This window comes from Carcharhinus amblyrhynchos, chromosome 19 (assembly GCF_965287045.1).
Source record: "Carcharhinus amblyrhynchos chromosome 19, sCarAmb.v2.hapA, whole genome shotgun sequence".
Taxonomy (NCBI): domain Eukaryota; kingdom Metazoa; phylum Chordata; class Chondrichthyes; order Carcharhiniformes; family Carcharhinidae; genus Carcharhinus; species Carcharhinus amblyrhynchos.
In genome coordinates this window covers 26326130-26347667 of record NC_137342.1, presented here as the reverse complement: position 1 = coordinate 26347667, position 21538 = coordinate 26326130, and the positions used below count along the sequence as shown (strand labels likewise).

Genomic DNA, 21538 nt, shown 5'->3' with positions numbered 1-21538 from the left:
ATTTTTCCAGATAGGCAACTTATTGAAGAAGCATGTTAATTTGTATTACCATACAGAAAATTGATTATAAAACTAATTCTTACTGCTTTGCAGACTGGCAGCACTAGGATGCATTGAACTCCGAATGTTCCTAACATGAAACCAATTCTTACCCAAGATAATCCTTTGTTAATATGTGTTAAGGAGTACAGAGTTTCTTGTGGAAAAAAAATTTGATGAAAATGCAATAGATTTCCGTTGATTACCTGGGACCTGCGCTAAAGTGTAGTTTTTGTGAATAGTTGAGAATATTCCATGTTAACTTACAATTCAACATTGTAATTTGGCAATGGAATCAGTCATACATTGACTTTTTATATACATCTATGTAATATATGGAGAGGGAAAGAGATGAAATATGTTTAGTGTACAAATGAAATGCAGGAATTAATTGTATTATGTTGATTGGGTCAGTTTCACAAATTATTGTGATCTTTTCTTGCTGTTACTGTTTTCTCTGAATTGTTAATATTTAGAAAATATCATTGTTTACTTTGGGGCTGTTTACACTTTTCTTCCATGAGATGTTTATTATCTCAAATTTGTAATTTTCTACTGATTGATAATTGTAACTGACGTAATAGCTTCTCGTTCAGTTTTTTTTACATCATGTTGATCATGTAACTACATAGCAAAACAATGGCTTTTTACAATATGTAATGGAAATTTTGGAAAGAAGTGAGTTTCATGGAGCTAGTTAAGAGTTTTGAGTTTGTGGTCTTTCAGACCAGTTTGTTACTGTGAGAAGCTGAACTTTGTCTTTAAGTATCGTTATGAAGGGAAATCATGCTTGACAAATCTACTGGAATTCTTTGCGGATTTAACTAGTAGAGTTGATGAGGGGGAAGCCAGTGGATGTGTTTTAATTGGGCTGTAAGAAAGGTTTTGACAAAGTCCCATATAAGAGATTAGTGTGTAAAATTCATGAGCATGAGATTGGGGATATTATGTTGAGTTGGATAGAAGACTGTTGGCAGACAAGAAACAAAGAGGAATACATGTGTCTTTTAATGAATGGCAGGTATGACTAGTGGGGTACCGCAGGGATCAGTGCTGGGATGCCAGCTATTTGATTATCTCCAAATTTGCAGATGACTCAAAGCTGAGTGGGAAGGTGAGTTGTGAGGAGGTTAGAGACAGAGATCCTTTAGTGTGATTTGGACAGAATGAGTGAGTGGATAATTGAAAGGCAGATGCAGTGTAATTTGGATAAGTGTGAGGTTATCCACTTTGGTAGCAGAAACGGGAAGGCAACTTACAATGTGAATGACCATGAATTAGGAGAGCGTGCAACAAAACCTGTGTGTCCTTGTACACCAGGGCATCCTTGTACACCAGTCCACTGAAGGTAAGCATGGGTGGTGCAGCAGGCAATAAAAAGCGAGAAGATTTGAGTACAGGATCAGGGATGTCTTGATGCAGTTATGCAGGGCATTGGTGAGGCCACACCTGGAATAGTTTGGGCAGTTTTGATCTCCTCATCTGAGGAAGGATGTTCTTGCTCTAGTGGGAGCGCAGAGAAGGTTATCCATACTGCTTCCTGGGATGGCAGTTCTGGCATATGAGGAGAGATTGTGTTGGTTAGGATTGTATTTGCTGGAATGCAGAAGAATGAGGAGAGACCTCATAGAAACCTATAAAAATTTTAACAGGACTGGACAAGGTAGCTGCTGTTCCGGAATTTGGGGGTGTCAGAACCAGAGGTCACTGCCTGGGGGTACAGGGTAGCCTGTTTAGGACAGAGGCGAAGATAAATTTCTTGACCCAGAGTGTGGTCAGCCTACGGAGTTGGCTACTTGAGAAAGCAGTTGACGCCAAAACATTGTATGCTTTCAAAAAGCAGTTAGATGTAGCACTTGAGGCAAAAGGGATCATAATGAATGGCACAATGGCCTCCTCCTGTTCCTTTTTTTTATGATTCTATGTAAAACAATAATTTTTCTAACATAGAGTGTGATATTTATTTGCAAGGTGAAGCTTAATACTGTATATTTCTACAGGTTCCTCAAAGCATTGACCAGTCAGAAGATGAAGGATTTCAGTCAGCATCTAATCTTACTCCTGATTCCCAGTCAGAGCCTAGTACATCTCCTGATATTGATCTGTGGAATGCAGTGCTTACTTATGAACCCAGCAAATATAGATGTTGGGAACTAATTGGCTGGTAAGTGAAAAATGGATTTTATTGCTAGTTTTCTGTATTTCAATTCTGCTGAATTAATAACATAAACATTTGGATCACAGAAGAGTGGCTTCAATTTCCTGGTTACTCAGAGAAGCATTGACTCCTTCCCCACTGATCACAAGGGAGACAGGTCAGGGATGGCCTGTAAGGTGGCAAGCAGGCCTCCCAATTTATTTTACAAGCATTCTCCACCTTAAGTAGGCTGACGGCTGGGTGGGGGTGAGGAGTGTATAATCCAGTGCTCTACCTGACCAATCTCTCGACTCTATTATTTAAATAGATATTAAAAATTGTTTTAAAATCAGTTAAGTTTATTTTTTATTCTCTTCCTCAGGTCCACATGACATGCATTACTCTTAAGTGGGTAAAAGGACAAACATTCTGTTATCAGCCTCACTTAAAGCTATCCTGTAACTGTTCATGAAGGCATCAAAGAATGACCTGCTTTTTCTCCTTTTCTTCTCTTACCATAGGGTTGTACAGTTTATCCTAACCTAAAGTCACTGAGATCAAGAGCTCTGTTGGAAGTAATGGTTGAACCTTTATATCTTAATGCTGTGGTGCACCATCATGATATACGTCACTTTTTCAAGAATTTTTTTTAATCTACTTTCTGTATCAAAATTTCATACTTCAACTGAGAAATTATAGGACGATATTGACCAGGATTCTCCCAAAAAAAAACTAAGTGCCCAAATGGACAGAAAACAGGAATCTTTCCCATCTGCTTTTTGGGCGTTCTTACCAGAGTGAATCTCCGACACTCTGAGCATTGCAGAGTGTCTCAGCATGATTCACTCTGGTAAGTAGTGGGTGTGGCTTACTCCGATCCGAGAGGCTGGCAGCGTAGCACTGAGCAGATCCCTGCGCGTGCGCTGATCTGTTAGAGCGGCGATAGGCGCTAGCACAGTGGCTCCCGCATTGCCGGCCCATCATTGGCCTACCAGACCTCCCTGGGCCAGTCCCTACTCCGACCCCAATGGCCAGCAGCAATAGCCCTCACTCCCTCCCTCCCCCACTTATCCTGATTGCAGAGTGGCAGCAGATCGCCTTCCGCTATGCCCTGCCCTGTGTCTAGTGGGTAGTAACAAGGTGCCTGATGGACAGTGCCACTTTGCCTTTTGGTTAGTGTCACGGTGCCAGGCTGACTGCAATGGTGGCACTGCCCAAGTGGCACCCCTCTTTATCCCCAACCTCCCTGGGGAGCCTCAATAGCCTTTGTTCCCTCCAGCGGGGTCAGGACACCTGTTCCCCATTAGTATTTCTAATTCTAATTTCAGTATGATAATCAGCTTCGCACTGCCGAAAGAAAGCGCTTGGGAGACTCGTGACCAGTATAACACTGGTTGTGAACCTTGCTGAAGGACCCCCGCTGGTGTCTCCTGGGGAGACTCGGAATTAAACCCGAGTCTGGGAAGATCGCAAGTTATTTATCTCTGATGGTCAGATACAGTTTTGTTATTGTACACAGGCAATTTTTCTTTCCATGTGCAACTCCTTTAAGTTTTTATGTGTGGCCACACACATACACACGTGCGTTAGTCAGCAACAGTACTTTCCAGACTGTTTTGTGGCCGCTCACCAATGTAGTTAACAGGATGTTGGTCTTGTGCTGTTTAACTTCATAGATAATGAATCTATACTGTTAGAAGTTTCTGCTTTATTAGTATCAGGATAAACTGTTTTTAAGATTCACAAAGCAAAGTATTGCTGTTCATGGCAGTTTACAAAGTATTTGCAGTGCAGCAGTAAACGATTTGACACAACTGGTCTATGCCAGTGTTAATACATTCTTTCCACTCTTCTTCAACTCACTCCATCAACATATTCTTCCTTGCCCTTATTTAGCTTTCCCTTAAATACGCCTATTTTATTATGAAACAAGAGCCCATAACTTCCTGGTTACCCTCATCACATTTAGTGGGGTACCCCAGTGATGCATTGGGGAATCCCTCTAGAAAGTTCCTACGTAAGGGTTTCCTCTAGACAAATGTGCTGAGCTGAGCTGAGAACCATCCAACAGAAGTGATTCAAATCGCTCTCATCCCTCCCGGTCTTTCCCTGATTGTCTCAACTACTTACCATTGAAGCTTAGCTGTTTCTTTTAAATTGTCCTTTTAAACATCCCCTGCTTCAGTGTGTCTCATTTTCGAGAAAACCAGACAAAGACTTGGAATTTCAGACAAGACTTCTATTATGAATCATAGTGTGGGCTGGTCCCTGTGCTCCAACTACTGGTACACTAGGTAGAGCCCTGATTCAAGAATTGTACAGGCAGTTATAGTTGAGATCCAGTTACAAGAAGTTAGCGTATACCAATCAGAGATGTACATTTGCATGGAAGTTACCCATATCCACTCAAATCTAACAATTGGGATTAGATTTGTTAGATTTGTCCAATTACAACTTGTGCATGTCTACCAAATTATGATATCACCAAGCATGGATTTCTTCCCTTTTTATCTATTACCTTCCAGACACAATTATAGTAGCTTTATTCTAACCAGTGGTAAATCAACCCGTCATGTCCTCCCATGTTCATTGTCTCTTGTTTGAACAGATACAGACAAGCTGCAGCTGTGCATAAATCAATAGCAGCCTTGTGTACATACAGTGTGACTGAGGTCTTCCTTGTAACTTGGAGTTTTATGGTCCTTGATTCTTATCTGGGTCTGCTTGAATTAAAACCTGTGGTTTTCTCGTAGTTTTCCCTGTGTGACTGAGTTTAGTAGCTTACAGGATTTTTAACCTTGTGTGATTATTAACCCTTCCAGCAGTAAGGGCAAGTTCATCCATAGTGGCAAACCAATGGAGATTGCCACTCTGAGGAAACCATTGCATTTCTACTTCATTAAATTTCCAATTAGATTAACTGCATTAACAGAGTTCCAGGATCCATTACAGTATTGGCTAAAGCACTTATCTTACCTCTTTGATTTTGCGTCAGAACTAAACATCTAGCACATGATATATTGCTTTATAGCCAAGAGCCCTTATTTAGAGTGGAGATAACGGTTTTAATTTGAACTTGTAGGAGAAAAGTGGCTATTTAGTGCTACATGAGTTTAAAATAAAATATTTCTTTTGCTTTCTGCTGTGTCTTTGTTCAAGGAATGTCATCATTATGTCCGGCATGAAACAAGGGTGAGCAGTATTATCAGTCACAGAACTACAGCATGCTGCAGTGACTTCATCTTTTATGACTGCAGCAAATGTTCATCTTGCCACTGTATTTTTTTCTATTCAACTATTTCGTCCTCAGGAAAAGATATAACCATGAAAAACTTGTTGTATTCCAATGTTGCATTGCTTGAGAAATGTTACTAAGTATTTTGTTGTTTTGTGGTTGGCAAGAAATGCATTCCAATTTGTTAATAGTTCCCACTGTGCCTGTCAAAGAAAGAGATGTGAAGCAAGTAGAAGGTGTCATATTGCAGTCTGCCAGCTCTGGGGAAACAAAGTCAATGCTGAGGGGATAGTGGATTGAGTTCAAAAATAAGTATTTTATTTCTTGTGCTTTTTATGTATCTTTAAGGTACTGCATTCACATCAGCTAATAAATGAGATAAAACTGAATATGTGGTTATTCTGTTCATTTTTGTATTAAAAGTGTCTGGATTAAATCTTTATATAGTAACATTTAATAGTGTTAAGTGACCAATGGTATTGAATGCAGGGATTAGTTTTCTATGTCATGTATAGCAAACACCCACGTGAACATTTGTATGCAAGATATTGCAAAAATGAATTACTTCATTCACACTTATTTGGAAACTTGAATGTTTATTTTAAAACAATACTGTTGACAAAGTTATGATTTTTTTTAAAAAATTTAATTAAAATAGTTAACTTCCAAAAAACCAAATGGTTTTCTTTTGTAGTCCTCCAGGTAAAAAAGAGGAACCATATCTCACGGAAGCAGGTCGAGAAGCTTTTGACAAGTTCTACCGGTTGCGCGAAAGTGAGCTACAGCTCATCAGTGGTACACTGTTGCAGCCAACACCAGCTATACTTCAGAAAGAATCTGAATTAGTCAAAGATGTCCTCAATGTCCTCATTGGTGTAGCATCAATGACCTTCTCTCTGAATCAGGTAGAGAATTTATATTGTATTTGTAGTTAGGATGCATTATACTAGTATTTAAAAACTTATCACCAGTCTTTTTTTAAATTTTCTATTTAATAAGCATTACATTTATCACTGTATGTTCATGATGTTACAACAGCGTATTACAACAATTGTAGAACTGAAGTTTTTGGTTGGACGTGATATAATAGATGCGTGGAATGCACTGCCGGGGTGGCGGTGCAGGCAGATACGATAAGGGACTTTTAGATAAACACATGAATATGCAAGAGTTAGAGAGATGTGAACCAAGGGCAGAAAGAAAGCATTAATTTAATTTGGCATATTGGTTGGCACAATATTGTGAGCTGAAGGGCCTGTTCCCATGCTGTACTGTTCTATGTTCTAAATCTAAAAAAAAATGAGTTGTGAGATGGTCGCATTGCAGTTACACTGCCTGGTGTAGCCTATAGGTCACCAACTAGTTGAAAAGAAAGAGAGGAACAAATTTGCAAGGAAACTAGAGGGGTGCTAAAATTATAGAATTGTTGTAATGGGAAAATTTAATTATCCAAATATAAACTTGGATAATAATCATGTAAAGGGCAGAGAGGGACAAGATTTCTTGTAATGTGTTCAGGAAAGTCTCTGCAACAGTGTGTTACCAGTTCAATAAGGGGGTATGTACTTTTCGATCTGGTTCTTTGGAATGTAGTAAGCCAAGTGGATCAAAGATCAGCAAAAGAACATTTAGGGGAGAGTGATTACTGATTTAAATTTGCCATGGAAAAGACAAATAACAGTATAGAGTAAGAATAATTAGCTAGGGAAAAGCCAACTTCAGCATGGTAAGAATGGATCTGGGCTGAATAAATTGGATTCAAAGGTTGGCGGGAAAAACATTAGCTGAACAATGGGCTACCTTCAAAGAAGAGATGATTAGGGCACAGGCAAAGTATGTTTTCTTGATAAGGAAACATAGAACAAACAAATCCAGAGCTCCCTGGATGATGAGAGAGATACAGATTAACATGAAGAAGGAAAGATGTACTTACAGCACATATCTGGTGCAAAATACAATTGAGAACCAGCTGCATATAGAAGGTTCAGAGGGGAAATGAAATTGCAAATAGAGAAGCAAAAGGGAAGAATCAAAAGAGATTGGCAATTAACATAAAAGGGAATCCCAAAGTCTTCTATAAGCACAAATGGTGAAAGGAGTAGAGCTGATTAGGGATCATAAGGGGAATTTTTGTATGGAGACGGGGAATAGCTGAGGTATTAAATTAATACTTTGCATCTGTCCTTGCCACAGAAGAAGATACTGCCCAGACCATGGGAAGGAGGAGAAAAATAATGCAGTAGTGGGATTTAAAATTGAAAATGAGTTAGTACTAGATAAACTGTCTATACTTAAAGTTGATAAAGAATCAGGACTGGATGAGATGCATCCAAGGAGATTGGAAATTGCAAAGACAGCATTCCTTAGACTCCGGGATGTTGCCGGAGGACTGGAGAGTTGCAAATGTTGCACTTCTGTTCAAATAAGGGTGTAAAGATAAGCCGCACAACTGCACACCAGTCAGTTTAACTTCAGTGGTGGAGGACTTAAAACAATAATTCAGAACAAAATTGAGAATTGGATGGACAAATGCTAGTTAATTAAGTAAAGCAAGCACTGATATGTGAAGGGAGATTCACGTTTAACTAACTTGCTTAAGTTTTTTGATGAAGTAACCAAGAGGGTTGATATATGAAAAATACAAAAATGCCATAGTAATTAAATGACTGGAATTTTTAAAAAAGGCTGGTGCTCTTTAATAACAAAGCATTGCTGTAATAACTGTAGAATGATATATCTATAAATACCAGCATAGGTTGAAACTGTAGAAACTAATTCATCTGTATGTTTACGTCAATATATAAATGATTTGTATTTTATTTCTTTTCAGTCTCTACAGGCATTCGTAGTCAAGCAAGGAGTGTACGTTTCAGGAACTTCCCCTGAGAGTATGTATAACCTCCTCTCTGAATTGGCTGAAAATGGAACATATTACACTCGTCTCAGTCACTTCTCTCTTCAGCCGATTCTTGACTCTACGTACAATAAAGGCCTTGTTTTCCAGGTTTCAATCAATTTTGTATTTGGACTTTATTTTTCATTTATGCTCAATAACAAATCAGTTCAGTGCTCTAAATTAAGTTATTGCCAGGAAAGCTGATCACAAAAATATCATCATAATTTTTTGTCACAGCCTTGACTAATGCATTAATTCCAGTGTCAAGTTTAGAGCCTCATTACAGCAATGACATGATTTTTGACAGTACCTTTAGTCACAAAGCTAGAATGTTCTCAATGCATGGCATTTCGAATTCTATGGGCAGAATTTTACCATTTTTCTGCCATGTGTAGCAGTGGGTGAACAAAGCTGCAATGAAGCTGCCGGCACCAATGGTGACCTTCTCTGCCACATTACTAGGAACTTGGTGCATAAAATTTAAAGGGGCAGGTCCTATGATTTTATGCTGGAGTCCACTCCATCAGCAACTTAGTTTTTTTAGAAAGAAGTGTGCCATCTTTAAAGGCTGCCCTGATGCACAAAAGAAGTGCCCAAGTACTGCCCAGTCATAACCTTCCACCACTCACACCTGAGCGATGCATTCACCTGAGCTCCTTCAGCATTTGGAGTGGTGGGGGGATGATGGGGGAGAAGAGGAAGGTTGATCAGGTGTAGAAATCTGAACTGGACATGTGCAAATTTATTATAGTAGAGATGGGGGCAATCGCAATGAGACTTCCCACTGACATAAAATGAAATTTGGACCTCTCGTGAAAAAAATCAAACCTGCCTGAAAAGAACTGGAGCAGAAAATGCCTGCCTATGTCTCTAAACAAGCTTTGCCATTTATAGGAGCAGGACTCCTGTTTGCTCAGTACAAGAGGAAGTAGAATACTTTAAAAGATTTGTCCATATCATGTTCGACAGAAATATTTATACCTCAGTTCCCATCTTCAGATATTAGACTTTGATATAAATTCCTAAGCTTTGCAACAGTGTTGAGCCATAATTGCTAATGAAATATTAGGTCCAGCAGTTTGACTGGGAGATATTATTTTCTGGTTTAGTTTTCAGAACACAATAGTTCATTTGCGTATTGTACCAAAGTTAATATGCTAGTGTAAGAATGAAAGTGTGAAACAAATTGAACAAGTTATATTTTTTTGTTAGGCTTTTACAAGTGGTTTGAGGAAATATCTGCAATATTATAGAGCTTGTGTGTTGTCAACACCTCCATCATTGAGTCTTTTACCAATCGTCTTTCTCTTCAGGAAACTGGGGCGCCAGCTAAGGTGAGTGTGATAATCTCTGAATAGTGTGTACATTGCAGTATATTTTGAATTATTGAAGTTTGTGTTTGTCTCATCTCGTTAGGCTCAAAGCAGGAATGTTTCATTTATTCATATCTGATTATTGATTTCAGTTTACAAGGATGATTTGGATTAAAATAATTTTCATTAAATTTGTTGAATTTATTGTGTAATTAACTTTTTTGTACAACAGATCTTGGCCATCAATTGCAAAGACCTAAAACATATTCCATATTAACTAGCGGCATTAGATATAATAGTAAATGTACAACTTGGTTAACAATGTGTTTGGGTGATACTTTAGCGTGAGAACAATGCTTAGTTTATGAAGCAATCTATACCTCTTCCATCTATAAACCTTCCAGGTGTATGGATATCTAAATGTGATTATTAATCTGCCTCAGTGGCGTGGCTGATATTGTAATTTCTGACCATGATGAGTTTTTAATTTCTCAAGATAAATGAAATACTTTGCAGAAGTAAAATGCCAGAATTAAAATAAGTTAGAAAGCAACACAAGTTGCATTGATGGGAGCAAGAGTTACAAAAGAACTCAGATTAAATGAGTGCACCAAACGGACAGAGTTAAATGCAAGAAAGTATACGATGCTGGAGTTACCTCATCTTGAATCGCACATGTTGTGAATAGCCAATTGGTCGACTGTTGGTACTGGGTTAATTTTATTTGCACGTATTTGGCCAGATTTTACCATTCGGAGGCTAAGTGCCAGATCCGGACGTAAAACAGATCCGAGCGCAGAATCCTCTTTGCAGTGCGCCCGTTTGCTTTTTGATGGCTGTGGTCCAGTCCACACTGTGGGGTGGAGCTTAGCGCTGCCGGAACGATCGGACCTCTGAACTGTGCGTGCGCAGTTTGAAAAACAACTGAAACAGCATGCCTGGGTGCGAAAGACAAAACAGAGAGAGCCGGATGGGTTGGGGGGAGGATGAGCCACGATCGGACCCCCTGGGAAGCAGGCCACCCCGGCAGACGCCCCCAATCAGACACCCCCATGGGAGCAGCCCCCCCCCCCCCCTCCCATCCCAGGGGAGGCAGGGTCCCCCCCTGAGCAGAGCACACCCCCAACCTAGCTGGATTGCTGCTGTCCCTCCACCGTACTTCTGACCTGCACTTGTTGATGTGGCGCTGCTGGCGTTCGACTGGGGTGAACACAGTAAGAAGTCTCACAACACCAGGTTAAAGTCCTGTTGGACTTTAACCTGGTGTTGTGAGACTTCTTACTGCATTCGTTGGCGAGCTTGCAGCACCTTGCTGGCGTCTGCCAGAAGGGAGGGCAGGCTCAGATGGATCTCTGGTTAGGGAGGGTGGGCAGGCTCAGATGGATCTCTGGTTAGGGAGGGGGGTGTGGGCTCAGATGGATCTCTGGTTGGGGGGGTGGGGGAGGATGGACTTGGGAGAATCTCCACCATCCCCCTCCCCCCAACCACAGATCCATATGGTAAAATCGGGCCCATTGTCTCAAGAAATGGAACGATGAGACTGTTCATAATGCTTTCTGTATCGAATCTTTACATTTGCCCATTCATTAGCTGCACTTGCTCCAGATGGCCAAGGACAAAATAGAAGTTCATGCTTGGTGGTGTCTGATTGCTCACTTTCCCACAGACAAAGTTTGTAGCAGTGCTTTAGAAATATTAATTTGCATAAGTTAATGTTTTTAAATTTCAAACATTAGGATATTATCCAGCCTTAGTTACAGCCTGGAGCTTAATTATTATTCAATGATAACTTAGTTGACATTCACTACTGTTTCTGGCTGCTTACTAATTATGCGATATTTCTTGGTTAGTCCATGTGAGTTTCTGTTTAACCAAGTAAATTACAAAATAGCTGATTTGGCTCAATGTCAGCACAAAATGAGGTCTTCATCTTGTTAGCTTACTGCAGTGTATATAATGTGAACACTTCTTAAAAGTTGTCAAGTTAAACTAAAATTGCCTAGACCTACTTGCAACTAAAATGCAAGGATGATAATGAAATAAATGATGCTTCAGTGTTAGAGAGCCTTTCAGAATTTATCTGAAGTACTGCATTTAGTTTAAGGTACTGAACCTCAGGAAGAGTAATTGGTGTTGCACTGTGAACAGTACAAATTTGTCAGCAATGTACAAGTTCTTAGAGTTAAGTTATGAAGGCAAGTTGTATAAACTTGATTTGTATTCCCTTGGATTTAAAAGATTGAAGGGCAACTTAATCGATGTTCTTGAAGATAATAGATTTGATCAGGCAAAACCAGCAACACTATATCCTCTGCTGGAGAATCCAAAACAAGCAGATATAATCTTAAAATGAGAACCAGGCCAATTAGGAATGTAAGCAAAAAATATTTCAGCCAAAGATGAATTGAAATCTGGAACTTTCTCCCCACAGACAGAGTTTTGGGTCAAGTGAAATATTCAAGACTAAGATTGACAGACTTTTGTTCAGCAAGGGTATCCAGGTATAACATTAAAAATGGCAAAGAGGAGTTGAGGTGCATATCAGCCATGATCTAAGTGAATGGTGGAGTAAACTTGAGAAGTGGAGTAACTACTGTGCCTATTATTATTTTCATTAGTGATACTCAGATAATCTTTGGGAAGACGGTAATTACGATGTGAGATCAGTAGAATGAGAAAAGCAGATCATAATAAATGGTTTCGCTACATTGGGTGTGTATAGTGTATTTTAAAACAATTATATGGCATTAGGGGTTTATGATATTTTCTGTGTATTAATTAATTTATTTTTGTTATTTTGACTTTCAAGTAGTAGTTACGGCACAATTGCTGGGAATAATAGTGAATAATAAATCTGCCCTTTTGCAGGTATTTGTCTGAATTATGTGGTATAGGATCGGTTGCACTAGGAGTAAACCGAGGAAGTTCATCACCTTTTCCCACTGTAAGTTTTGGGGTTTTTTTCTGCTGCTTTGAATCAGTGTTCTTTCTCATCCTGTTTTGTAAATGTTTCCTTCTTGGCTATGGTAATTTCCACAAGCAAAAGTTTCCTCCCAGTACTTTGTCCAAGTGTGTGTTCAACTCAGCCGTGCCCAAGGTTGTCCTCCTGCGAGTGTGCACATATACAGGCAGGCACAATTCCAGCAGGGATCACTTAAATAGTGAGCAGGAACTGTAGCTTGTTTTTATTTGTTTTCCTTTCGTAACCTGGGGATGCATAATAATTATAGCCATCCATTGCAAACTTGGCTGAGTTCATGAAATTTAGCACACACTGTCTGTCCCATGTCAACAGTCATAATCTGAGAAATATTACCTTGCTAAAATCTGGTGGGTATTGTGCTCTCAGCTCAGAATTAGAAAATTCATGTTATTAGATTCTGAAGTTGCAGCATCTTGTAAAGTTGCAGTGGCTGTTGGAAGAAAACAGAAAGAACTTTATTTACCAAGCATTCTTATTGAATGGCGGGGCGGGCTCGAAGGGCTCGATGGCCTACTCCTGCTCCTATTTCTTATGGTCTTATCATTTGACTAACGAAATACTTTCGAAATGCAGTTACTGTTTTAATAGAGATCGTCTGTTGTCAAGAAATCATTAAGCTGCCAAATTGGGAACAATGAAAGTCAGGCTGGAGTCAGATTGTTTTATTCTGGTTTAAGAGGTTAACTAGGAGTGCAATTTGATTTAATTTAGTTTATTATTTTGACATGTATTAGCTTACAGTGAAAAGTATTGTTTGTTTCACATTATACAGTCAGCATACTGTTCATAGAGAAGGAAAGGAGAGTGTGCAGTAAGTAGTGTTACAGTCATAGCTAGCGTTAGAGAAAGACCAACTTAATGCAAGGTAGGTCCATTCAGAAGTCTGATAGCAGTAGGGAAGAAGCTGTTCTTGAGTTGGCTGGTACGTGTTCTCAGACTTCTATATCTTTTTTCCAACGGAAGAAGGTGGAAGAGAGAATGTCCGGGATGCGTGGGGTCCTTAATTGTGCTGGCTGCTTTTCTGAGGCAGCAAGAAGTGTAGACAGAGTCACTGGATGGGAGGCTGGTTTGCGTGATGGGTTGGGCTACATTCACAACCTTTTATAGTTTCTTGCGGCCTTGGACAAAGCAGGAGCCATATCAAACTGTGATACACCATAGAAAGCATTCTTTCTGGTTGTATCTGTAAAGTTGGTGTGAGTTGTAGCTGACATGCCAAATTTCCTTAGTCTTCTGAGAAGGTAGAGGTGCTGGTGCGCTTTCTTAACTATAGTGTCGGCATGGGGCAACCAGGACAGGTTGTTAGTGATCTGGACAACTAAAAACTTGAAGTTCTCGACTCTTTCTACTTTGTCCCCATTGATGTTCTCCTCTTTACTTCCTGAAGTCGATGACAATCTCAAAAGCTCGGAGTTGGGCCCTCCAGGATCCTGAGACTAGTCGTGACTTTGGCAGTATGATTTTGAATTGGCATTCCTGTGTTTTGCTGTGGCTGATAGTGTTTAGGGCTAGACTCTACTGTTTAGCTGCTTTGCTCTCAAATATCCTTCAGGTTTTCTATTCCATTTTTGATCCTGGAGATAAAAATGGTGCATAGGACAGAAGCATGATACAGGAAGCTTTTAGAGTTTCCAGGAAATATCCCAAAAATATTGGTTCCTACTGAAACTTGTAAAGTATTGTAGGGTTCTGAAGGTAGTTCTTAGTCTAAAATTAGCAGCAGTAGTCATTACTGGCAAAGTAAGTTTGTCATCAGATTGGTGGAAGGGCATAGTTTTGTCTCCATGCTCTCATGCTAAGATCTGAATGCAGCTGGACCAAGTCCTCATGGATATCCTCCTCTACACCATCGTTAGATGTGAGAAGAGAGAGCCGATAAACCCAGGGTTATTTTTGAAGGAGATTCAGATTTAACTCCAGGTTACAATTGATGGTACAAAAAAAAGTGAATTGTTTTGGGAAAATTGGCAAACAGCTGCTGGCTTCCATTCCCATCTGCAGGTTTAAAACTTATTTATTAGTGATGAAAGTAGCACTAACATTGCAATGAAGCTACTACGAAAATCCCCTAGTCACCACGCTCCAGCACCTGTTCGGGTACACCGAGGGAGAATTTAGCATGGCCAATGCATCTAACCAGCATATCTTTTAGACTGCAGGACGAAACCAGAGCACCTGAAGGAACTAGGGAGAATATGCAAATTCCACAGTCAGTGACCCAAGCTGGGAATTGAACCTGGGTCCCTGATGCGGTGAGGCAGCAGTGCTGACCACTGTGCCAGCGTTATGGGGTGACTAAGAACCAAGCTGCAATCACTGACATCTGAGCTGTGTAATAGTGTCTGAAATTTGGGAGACTGTCCATCTTGCTTTGGCAGATGCAGAGGTATTCATACTGTTTCCCTTCCCAAAGGATCTTGGAGAAATGACTTTCTATATTATGAAATGCACAAGCTAGTATCTCAGCCAGGTGTGCAACAGGTATCCTAGGTAACGTTCATCTCTTTACCAACACAACCTTGGCCATTCATATTCCTATTTGTAGAATTTTATTATTGTGCCAGGTTGGAAAATTGCATTGACAATAAAGCATTTTGGGATGTCCTTAGGCTCTGATAGGTGCTATATAAATGTAATCAGCATGCCTGTCTTTCTAGCTGCAGCAATTTATTTATTAGACTGATAGCCATTTGTAATTCATTCTTCATCATTCCAAGAAATATTTTTCTAAAGCTTCGTCGTTAATTTCTTTACTTGTTTTCTTTAATCAGGGAGTAAAATTGTTGTCTTACTTGTACAAGGAAGCTCTGAATAACTGTAGCAATGAGCACTATCCAGTGCTGCTCTCTCTGCTGAAAAGCAGCTGTGAACCATATACAAGGTCTGTATTATAATTGAAGCTTCATTGTTTTACTTCGATTACCGCATGTTGTAGTGCAATTTCTTATTGCCTTGTCTCCAGGTATAAATATGGTCATTATTTTTTAGATTTGTCTATGACTGGGTTTACAGTGGTATTTGTAGAGATGCTTATGGAGAGTTCATGATCCAGGTGAATGAGGACTACCTTAACTTCAGAGGTATGACGGAAGAAATTAAAATATGCATGATATATAAGAAAATTATTTATATTGTAATTTAAATATGATGTGCAAGAGCATCTCAACTCTGTGTAATAGTTGACATCTGCTGTAGGACTCCAAAGGTTTTTGGCTTGGGAAAGCTGTTGTCATTTATGTTTTCACTTTTCTTTTACTGAGAATTGTAGAATGACGCCATTGCAAAGAGCACCATTTGGCCCATTGTGTCTCTATCAGCTCTTTGATAGAATCATATTGTGCATGATATAAAGAGGCCATTCACTCCATCAAGTCTGTGCTGGCTCTTTCAAAGAATCCTCCCCTGCTCTTTCCCTATAGCCCCACACCTCAAATATTTATCTGATTCCCTTTATAAACAAAAATTATTGAATTTGCTTCCAACATGCTTTTAGGTGGTGCATTCCATATCATACCAGTTGGATTGTGTATCTTTTTCCTTCATGTTATGTCTAGGTGCCTAACAACTCAGCAGTGATTGTTTTCTTATTTCTGGGTATTTTGGGATCATCTGCAATTGTAATTTTGAAGTGAGAAATATGATTATCTCCTTACCACCCTGTAGAAAACAAGGGCAAATATCTGGCATGGTGTCTGTAACTCTAAGAACTATTGTGCTAACTGCTTTTCTACTGTGGAGGCAGCAGGCAACAATAGAATCTGTTACAAAGTACAACCTCGGATTGCCTGATTCTAGGGATGACATTCCCTTGGGTTTCTTCCATATACCTTTAAAGTATAGAGTAGAGAAATTGTTCAGGTTCATTGGATCAATTTTCAAAAAGTGCCTAAATTAACAGTGTTCAATCTAACAGCTTTTGACTTTGTTGGGTTAGGTATGTCTAATGGTCAGGCGCATGAATGAGAAAGCCATTTCTTCTCTCACATTGATTGTGTGTGGTGGGATGCAGATATTTCAAGTTGATTTCCTAGCAGTTCCAAGTAATACTTGTGGAGCTATGGACAAAAACCTAACGAAATAAGTGAACACACTCATTGAGTGGATTAAATATCTATTTTCAATCATTGTTTTAAAATGTATCTTCCAGATAAGCACTACTGGACCAATGGATACGTTCTCGCTTCCAAAGAGGTTGAAGAGTGTGTCCCCCTTTTTCTTGCTCACGTGGCTTATGATATCTACATCTGTGGGAAGACTATTAACTTGTTGAAACTTTGCTGCCCAACGGTATGCTGCTGTTTTATTTTTAATCATATTCTACTAAATGGGCAAGTTATTGATCATATTACATATTCTGTGTTTTCAATAATGTCTTTGCTGGTTTAGGCATCTTGTGTTGTTTTGAGTCTTACACATGCCACTATTGGAGTAACATTGCAACTTGCCTCTCAGTTCTTCCTAATTGCAGTATCTCAGTTGGTGATCTGGTTAGGATCCATTAATTCAGCGTAGGTTAGAAATTAAAAACGGGACCTTTTGGCCTGTGTGGCTTAATGTTATACTGAATTGTGTTTTTACGCATGAAGCCATGGAGGGGGTCTTGTGTTAGTTGGTATATATTTAATTTTTTTGTGTTTTTCAAAAAATTATTGAATTACTGAATTATGATGAAACATAGGTTCCTGCTGTTCAGCTTTGTTGTTGTAGAGCAAGATTCTTCTGTGATTAATTTAATAATTATATTTGTTGATATTTCTCCTTTTTAAAGCATTACATCTGCTGGTCTGACATTCCTGTTCCCTGCATCTCCGTTACCTTTTCCCTGGAGGAACTGGAGGAGATTGAAAGGGATTCTGCTCTTTATGTCAGTCGAATGGAGAGAATAGCTCGTTACAACTCCATCAGCAGAGAGGCTGAGGTATTTTTTTATAAGTGATTCCCCATTAGGTTGTAAACCTTAGTCAACCGAAAGCATAGAATATTCCACCTTTGATTTTAAGATTAATTTTGCAATTCATATACTAGTTGTCAGTGTTCTTGCATATAAGCTCTAAAAGAGCATCTTACAGTCTCAGTTCTGATTTGACGTTGCTTTCCTAAAGTTTGCATTTTTGTAATACATTTAAAATGGAAATTATCATATTAAGTTTGGAACAAGAGCTCAGTAAATGATTTCTATTGTAAGAGAAGTTCATTGTGATGTTCTATAAGTTATCAAACAAATTTAGAAAAGTAATGTAATGCAAGGTTTTAGTTCCCTCTATCCTTATTTAAAATAACTATGTGGGAAAGGGGATTGTAAATTTGTTTATTATATATATATATATATCCTAAATTTATTACAATCAACTGAATTTTTCATTGGTGGTCTAGAATTTATTTTCATTATAGTTGTTTTGAAATTGTGTTGTGCTCTTTGTGCTATAATTTGCAGTGTGAGCCAGCTTTAGTTGTGCCTTTTTGCCCATTCCTCCTTGTGACGTCTGCTGCTCCTTTAGAATTGTTTCTTTAAAATTGTTAAAAGTTGGATTTTGATGCACTTCTTAGTAATATGTTATCCTTGGTTAGTGCATGTTACTGATAGAGCAATTATTTAATCTTTCAGAACTTGAGAAAGGAAATTGCTCAGCAGGAATTGATTGTCCAAGCTCAACAAACAGCTACAAGAGCCATGGCTACGTTTAGAAGTATGGTTTTATTTAGAGTAACACGAGACCTTTTCTCTAAACTGCAATGTCTGTTATATCTTGAAGCAATTTATCGAAAGTCATTACAAAATCTATTTGTCACAATTTTAGGATTATATTCACTGGAGTTCTGAACTGCACATGAACAGTTAGAAAAAAATTTGGAAAAGCACGCCTGTGTCACATTGCTCCCAGGCTGCAAAAAACGGATAAAGTGGCTCGAGAGCGATGGCCCCACAGACATTGCATCCATAACATAACTGTCCCCCTTATCCACCCACCCCCGTCTCCCCAACTAGAGAATGATCTAGCCCCCCAACCCCCCACCTTCCCCACCAGAGATACATCTTACCCCCTGCCTCCTCCAAGAATTATCTATCCCCCCTTTCCCCAGAGAATGATCTGGCCTCCCTGCCTCCCCACCCCCTCACCAGAGAATGGTCTGCCCCAGCCCCCTCTGTGGTAAATCTGACCCGCCTCCTCGTCCCTCCCCACCTTCTCTCTCTCCCCACTTCCTCCACTTCACCACTGATCTGAGTCAGAGAGCTGCTGGAAGTCTGAACTTACCTCTTCAGCAGCTGAAGTGGCAGAAACAGACATGCTCCACGAAAGGTCTGTTTCACGCCCAATTTGGATGCGCGAACGCGATGGCAAAGGGGAAATGCTGATAAAGTTGGGCAGGTAGTTCATAAATTCAATTGAAATACATGCAAATGTATTTAAATTGCTGTTGTGCCAGTTTCGGGCACGAATTGGATCGCAGCCATTCCCAAGCCTCGATGAAGTGGCAATCTGCACGGACATGAGTGCGGATTGTGTTAATGGCCTCATGCCCGACTTTACCACGTTTTCGTACCCAAAAACGGGTGCGATGCAATGGTAAAATCGGGCCCAGTGGTTGGTGAATGTGTGGAATTCATTACTACAAAAAGTAATTGAGACCAAAATGCCTGATTTTAAGAAGAAATTAGATCTAGCTTTTGAAGCTAAAGGGATCAAGGGATATGAGGGAAAAGGGGATCAGAATATTGAATTCAATGATCAGAATGAATGGCGGAGCAGGCTTGAAGGACTGAATGGCCTATATGTCATAAATTATGACATCTAGCTTTAATGTTTATATGTTATTCTCAAAATTGAATAATTCTTTCATAATTGGATGCAGTAATTGCCTTTAAGTCCAGGATTTGGAAATTAGACTACTGGTAATATAATACGCTGCCTATTTATTTCTAGATGCGGGAGTACCCTTCTGTTACCAGTATATCAATTCCTATTCAAAATTTACCATTTGTTGTTTCTCTTGAGCCATAATTTAATGTTCATGATAAAGCTACAGCAATTATTGTGACCTCAAAGAAAGCGGTGCTGAGATCTAGCATTTTCTGTGGAGAGACCTTTTGCCCTCTTTTGATGTGCAATGGGGCTGTCCAGTATCGAGTTGCAGCGATGAAACTGTCTAAGCAGCTAATCACGTTAAAGAATTTCTCAGACAGCAACCCAACAAGTGAGAGGCATGAATAATCAATCCACTTTTTTAAAAAATCATGGATGCAATAAATATTAGCCCAACGTTGGGGATAATTTAGAAGTTAGAATATCAAATAAAATTAAAATTTTAATTAGTTAAAAGCTGAGTTTAAAAACCTAGTAATTATTCTTAATGGGGAATTTTAATGACAGTACACTTTTTTGTTTTAGAGCCAGATCAGTTATTCAGCAGTATCATAGGGTTATAGAACCCCAAAAGCGCAGAACAAGGCCATTCAGCCCAATGAATGTGTACCGACAACAATCCCATACATGCCCTGTTCTTATAACCCCATGTATTTACTCTGCTAATCCTTGACACTAAGGAGCATTTTAGAATGGCTAATCCACCTAACCTGCACATTTTTGCACTAGATTGTTTAGATATTACTCTGCTAATAAACATCCAGTTTCAACTCCTAGAAATCCCATAAAATAATAAAGATTTCTGCAAACAGCAACATGAGAGGGAGTCTTTCAAGTCTGTTGGTTTCATCAAATGATAGCTTGGTGAGGTTTTGGAGAGGGTGGGTGTCTATGTTGGAGCCTGTGAAGGAGCAGTGAAGCACAGACCTCAACTTCAGGATTACCACGTTAATTTGCAGTTGTGCTAAATCCTTGAATTGTAGTCTGATTCAGAGGGGTAATGATGGTGAAAAGTGACAGTGTGCTATCAAAGCAGAGTACTATAGCGGGAAAAATTATCCCCACCAACCTCTTACCCTCTTGTAACCAACAAATTTTATTGGGTGTACAATTGCACCTTCACCTGGGCAGTAATCTGAAGTGGCTGACGCCAACTGATTTTCGTTTGATTGGTTTCAATAGGATGCAAATCGAGCAGTTTTTCAATGAATGTTTGTTCTACCAGATCACTGCCTAGGGAATACTGCCGTAGACTAGATTGTTGGAACAATGGAAGCTTACAGCCATTCATTGAGCTTGAGTGGCCTTGTGAAAGAGCAATCCAAAACTAACTCCATTGTCCCGCTTTCTCTTTATAGCATGTCTTTTTTGATTTAAATGTTTACCTGCTGCACCCTTAGACGATGCAATGATCCCTACCTATCTCGATAAAGCACTGTAGCAAATCATTCCTTGCTGTAACAAATCTTTGCCGAAAAAAAGTTGTAATCTCTCGTCCGTCTTGATAACTGCTTCATGTTGATGACACCTCATAGTTGACTTCTCAACTAGAGGAAATAACCATTCACTTATTTACTCTATCAAAAACATTTCATGATTTCAGAACCTCCATTAAGACATTCTGGATATTTCCTGCACGATCTTGAGATTTTCTTCAAAACTGTAATATTGAATGCTTTGTATGCATGATATATAGATTTAGGTAAGGTTGATTAGAGATCGTTTGAAGTTGGAGTTCAGAATCCAGAATTAAATCTTGAGTTTCTTTTTATTTTTAATGTTTATTTTGCAATATTACACATTGTTCATGCCATTTATATCAATGTTGAGTAAATATTTTAGCCTCCTACTTTAATTGACAAAATGTAACATATTAATGTAAATATTATTGACTGTTGTGTAACATACAGCCAGCTCCTGTTGATTGAGACACTGTCTATTGCAAACTTGTTTACCTATGTAAATCTGTCTGCATATCCAATCGTGGTTAATTTTGCCCAAAAGGTCACTTATCCATGACTTAACCTATACCAGTGCAGGAGACGTTACTTGATTTCAACTGCACGCAGAGG

The 21538-nt window shown here is 39.2% G+C and overlaps 1 protein-coding gene across 1 annotated transcript in view; it reads left to right on the top strand.

Moving 5' to 3' along the window:
• tubgcp6 (tubulin gamma complex component 6) overlaps window positions 1-21538 on the top strand; it is a 47961-nt gene that overhangs the window by 4665 nt on the left and 21758 nt on the right. The window contains exons 3-12 of the mRNA XM_080207392.1: window positions 2040-2203; window positions 6106-6316; window positions 8242-8415; window positions 9520-9641; window positions 12489-12564; window positions 15375-15484; window positions 15592-15683; window positions 16751-16890; window positions 17372-17521; window positions 18209-18290. Of these exons, the coding sequence (XP_080063518.1) occupies window positions 2040-2203; window positions 6106-6316; window positions 8242-8415; window positions 9520-9641; window positions 12489-12564; window positions 15375-15484; window positions 15592-15683; window positions 16751-16890; window positions 17372-17521; window positions 18209-18290 (1321 nt within the window). The remainder of the gene's footprint in view (window positions 1-2039; window positions 2204-6105; window positions 6317-8241; window positions 8416-9519; window positions 9642-12488; window positions 12565-15374; window positions 15485-15591; window positions 15684-16750; window positions 16891-17371; window positions 17522-18208; window positions 18291-21538) is intronic.